Source organism: Malania oleifera, chromosome 7 (genome assembly GCF_029873635.1).
Source record: "Malania oleifera isolate guangnan ecotype guangnan chromosome 7, ASM2987363v1, whole genome shotgun sequence".
NCBI lineage: Eukaryota > Viridiplantae > Streptophyta > Magnoliopsida > Santalales > Ximeniaceae > Malania > Malania oleifera.
The window spans coordinates 108,303,802-108,307,920 of record NC_080423.1 but is presented as its reverse complement, the minus strand read 5'-3'; the positions used below and the strand labels follow the sequence as shown (position 1 = coordinate 108,307,920).

The window sequence follows — 4,119 nt, the reverse complement described above, 5'->3', positions numbered from 1 at the left end:
CAAAAGAGAGGCTTGAAGGATCAAGGATCTTTGGGTGTTTGAAAGTTTAGAAAAAAAAACAGAACTTGACAGAATCATGGAAATATATTTATGATTTGTTTAACACACAAGAATGAAATAAAATTAATTTTATAATTTTATATTGTTTTCATATAATTTTTCATTTTATTCCACCCAACCAACTCTGCTCCTATGCACCAAACATTAGACTAGCATAAATTGGTTGCAAAATCCATGGTTGATGATAAAAAAAAAAAAAAACCTTTCATAAAATCAAGAAAACCAATCAAAGAAGGAAAAAAAAATAACAACAAAAAAAAAATGAAAGGGAGCTAGTTTGTAAAATCCAAAACCTCTATAAAAATCTTATCACAATATGGAAATATGAAATCAATACTTGTCATCCTTCTTTAATGATGTCACATCAATTATTTAAGAGACATAAAGATTAAAAACATTGTACTAATAAAAAAGTGGGTCACCAAAATTCTCATCTAATAACCAAAGCCTACCTCATTCTTCTTCTATAAATGAACAATCCACAAAAAAAATAATCATCACAAGGAATTTTTTTTTTTTTTTTTTTTTTTAAGAGCGGTCATATTTCAAGACAATTTAAGTTTGTCATCAAGAATTCACATTCCTTAGAAAAAAAAAATTTCTTGTAATAATTTTATCAATTTTTCTTAAACTATGTTCAGGAGCATATTATTTAGAATTTGAATAGATTTGAATACGTTTCAATACAATTTTATGTTATACAGGTTTTTCCAAACATAGAGTTAGAGGCTTTGTACACTTAATTCTCAAAAAAAAAAAAAGGATTCATAAAAAATGCTTCCATCATCCAAGCACAAGCATTGAAATTGAAATGATCACCACATCACACACCCAAATGATGTTCAATCTAGAGGGAAGGGCCCCACTGATGAACGGTCCATGATTTGGAGTCAGTAAGGTCAATCATGGTTGGCTCCAAACGCACCCATCCCACGTGCCGAGCTGCACACAGCGTGGCCCGAGTGGTGAAAGTGGCTGCCTTTTTGTACTGTGGGCCCGACACCCCAGGCCCACCAATAAAGTAAACCCACCCCCTCCCCTAAAAGGCCCCCAGCCCAGCCCGGCCCAGCCCAAAACACCCCCACCACCCGCGCACGTGCCGATGTAATTATTACCCTCCACACCCCCATCCTCATCCCCAAAAAGACGCCAATTAAATAGACAAAAGAAGGTTAAAACTGGAAATTACAATATATGATAATATATATTTTAATTTATTGCAGTTCACATCACACAAACAAAAAAGCCCATTCATTGCCAAATAACGCGATCCATTTGTTTCTATTCTTCACCCCACCTCATCCCTTGGCTCCACTAAACCGAATTCTCACTGCCTAATTCATACAAATTTTCTTGCCATGAATACCCCTGGTCATCAACCCAAATTACCACTTGCCATGCATGGTTCCGTGAGCCCCGGTGACACTGGTGTGAAGGGTTTTTCGGTCATTTCACTGTGTTCTACGTGGTCGAGCAATTTTGAATGGGAACCATGGGTGTTTTGGTAACTACAAGACGCGCATTTTTGACCAAATTACCACTTGCCATGCATGGTTCATGTAAGCCCACAGATAGTGGTGGAAAGGGTATTTTAGTCATTTTGTCGCGCTCAGGTGGTGTGTGATTGTGCATGGGAAGCATGGGTGTTTTGGTAATTAGAAAATGTGTGCCTTGATTTATATATAGACCCCCAAAGCCTCTCTCTCACCACCTTGATGTATATATACATACTTGAACTTCAATCAAGCTATAGCAAGCTTCTTCCAATGGAAGATGAAGATCAGAAAGAACTGCAGCTACTCCCTAGTACTCCACAAGGGCTGCCTTCTTCTTGTTCTTCTTCTTCTTCTTCCCGTGGACGGCCGTCGGATTCGTTGAAGTACCTGTCACCAGCGGATAATCAGTTTGAAGGGCCATCACTTGACTTGCAGTTATCGATAAGCCTCCGGCCACTACAGTCGCCACCGGACTGCGTCCTGGCAGGACCCATTGGCGAGTATGGGGAGACGGGGTGCTTGGCGGCGTTGAAGTGGCAGGCTAAGGAGCAAATTCGATTGGCAGCAATGGAGAAAGCGTATGCAGAGAGAGTAAGGGAGCTTACGAGGAAGGAGATGGAGTTGGCACAGTCGGAGTTCGCGCGTGCAAGGCATATGTGGGAGAGGGCCCGGGAGGAGGTGGAGCGGGCTGAGCGGATGAGGGACCAGGCGATCCGCCGGGTCGACCCAACGGGCATGGAGATCACCTGCCAGTCTTGCAGGCAGAGGTTCAGGCCTTGATGCTGCAAACAAAAAAGGGGGAAAAAATGGGAACTTCAAGACTTAAGTGTTTGATCAACAAATGAAGAAAAGGGTGAAGAACAACACATAAAGTCATGGAAAAGGGAAAATTCAATTCACTGCCCCTTCTACATATTCCAGTGCATTAATATTCTGTATCATGGTCAATTATTCAACTGATCAATGATTTATTTATTTATTTATTTTCATAAAAATGCAGGGATACAAGTTGCCAGTGATGAGTTTGGAATTCATTTTATAATTGGAGAAGGAATAAACTTGTTTGCAAGCACCTTTTGTAGATATATACCTGATGGTTCTTTGTAATCCACAAAAGGAAGATCGCCCTGGCACTTTTGTCAGCGAAGGTCGAAATTAAAACCCCAGCAAAATTTTCAAAAGATAAAGCATGAACATGAGCTTCATATATATTCACTGCAAAGAGAATAAAAAAATGTAAATATAATCAGAACAGTGCACGTCTCAAAGTCATTCATAGAACCATAGACTGCACAATCATGTCCTAAAGCTCACAATTTGCACAAACCTGCACACTTTGTTGTTATTCATTCATTATACTGGGATGTTGAGCCTCCAACAAAGAATTCTGTTTCCCTTTTCTCCTTTGATCTGTAGCATTCTTCATTCTAAATACAACGTACACCACATAATTAAACAAGTTAAACAACTATGAGGGCAACAAATTTTTTTCACTTGCAAGAATATGTGCAGCAAGCACAACCCAATGGAATTTGGGAGTTCCAGCAGATGCTGTGCATCGTTTTTTAAATCAATGCAGAGACCCGAGAGCAATCAATTTACCAGAGTTTCTTGCAATAACAGATTAAAGGCTAGTATTAAGAAACATAAGGTTTTAGGAACCACAAAAAAATTACATTAAAGAAAAGGAGCCTGTTATGGAATATGCAGGCTACCCCAGAAAAACAAACTTATCAAAATTATCATCCAATTAAAGTGACAGATAGCATGTTAAAACAACATCGATACTCGAATTAATTTTTGGGAACTGTTCAATTTCCTAAAATTTTCAGGAGCTAAAAAATTTTCCAAGTTAGCTTCTTTCTCTGTGTGCGAGTGTGTGTGTGTGTGTGTGTGAATGTACTCCCATTTTGTTTACCTCACAATTCAGGGCTTGAGAAATAACTGGTAATTATAAACAACATGTATTAGAACTGAGTTAAAACAAAAGTAATGGGTTCATCAGTATCAAAATATAAGAGTTCTATGAAAATGTTCTCTAACTTCCCATTAGCACAACTGCACAAAGTAATCAAACACCCATCCCTGTACTCAGTTTTGGTTCTCTAAGTGCTGTTGAAACACAGGACTCACGGTGTCACATTAACGAGTCAAATCGGTTGATGTGACCAGAGTCAAGTTGGGAACCTTGACACAGATAGAAAAGGCAAATGAATCAGAACAAAAAGCAACCAGTTTATCAACAAGAAGACGCTATAGCTGTATCCATTTGTATTCAACTTCTTAACTTTTGCTCATCAGAAACCATACACCCACTACCCATGTCTGGGATCCAACAAAAAAGAAACATTTATGGATAGGATGACTACTGAAAGCATCACTCATAGCAGCAAGCAGTGATTCTTTCAAAATGTTGCAAAAATGGAATTACCTTGTTTTGTCAGCAACCTCCGAATAGATTTGTTAATTGGTTGCTGTTAGTTCTTTTATTTACTGTTCCTTTTCTTTTCCTCTTTCATTGGCTGTTTTTTGTACTTTTGAGGATTTCTTGTCCTCTCTTAGG

At 38.6% G+C, this 4,119-nt stretch overlaps 1 protein-coding gene across 1 annotated transcript; it reads left to right on the top strand.

Annotated features, from left to right (window-relative positions):
• Positions 1–1,769: 1,769 nt before the first annotated feature.
• LOC131160584 (protein indeterminate-domain 16) lies at positions 1,770–2,628 on the top strand. The gene has a single exon (XM_058116399.1). The coding sequence runs from the start codon at positions 1,776–1,778 to the stop codon at positions 2,334–2,336; it is 561 nt and encodes a 186-aa protein (XP_057972382.1). The 5' UTR covers positions 1,770–1,775; the 3' UTR covers positions 2,337–2,628.
• The last annotated feature ends 1,491 nt before the right edge of the window (positions 2,629–4,119 follow it).

Coding starts and splice junctions, on each gene's coding strand:
- LOC131160584 (XM_058116399.1), top strand. CDS start 1,776: ATGTATATATACATACTTGAACTTCAATCAAGCTATAGCAAGCTTCTT.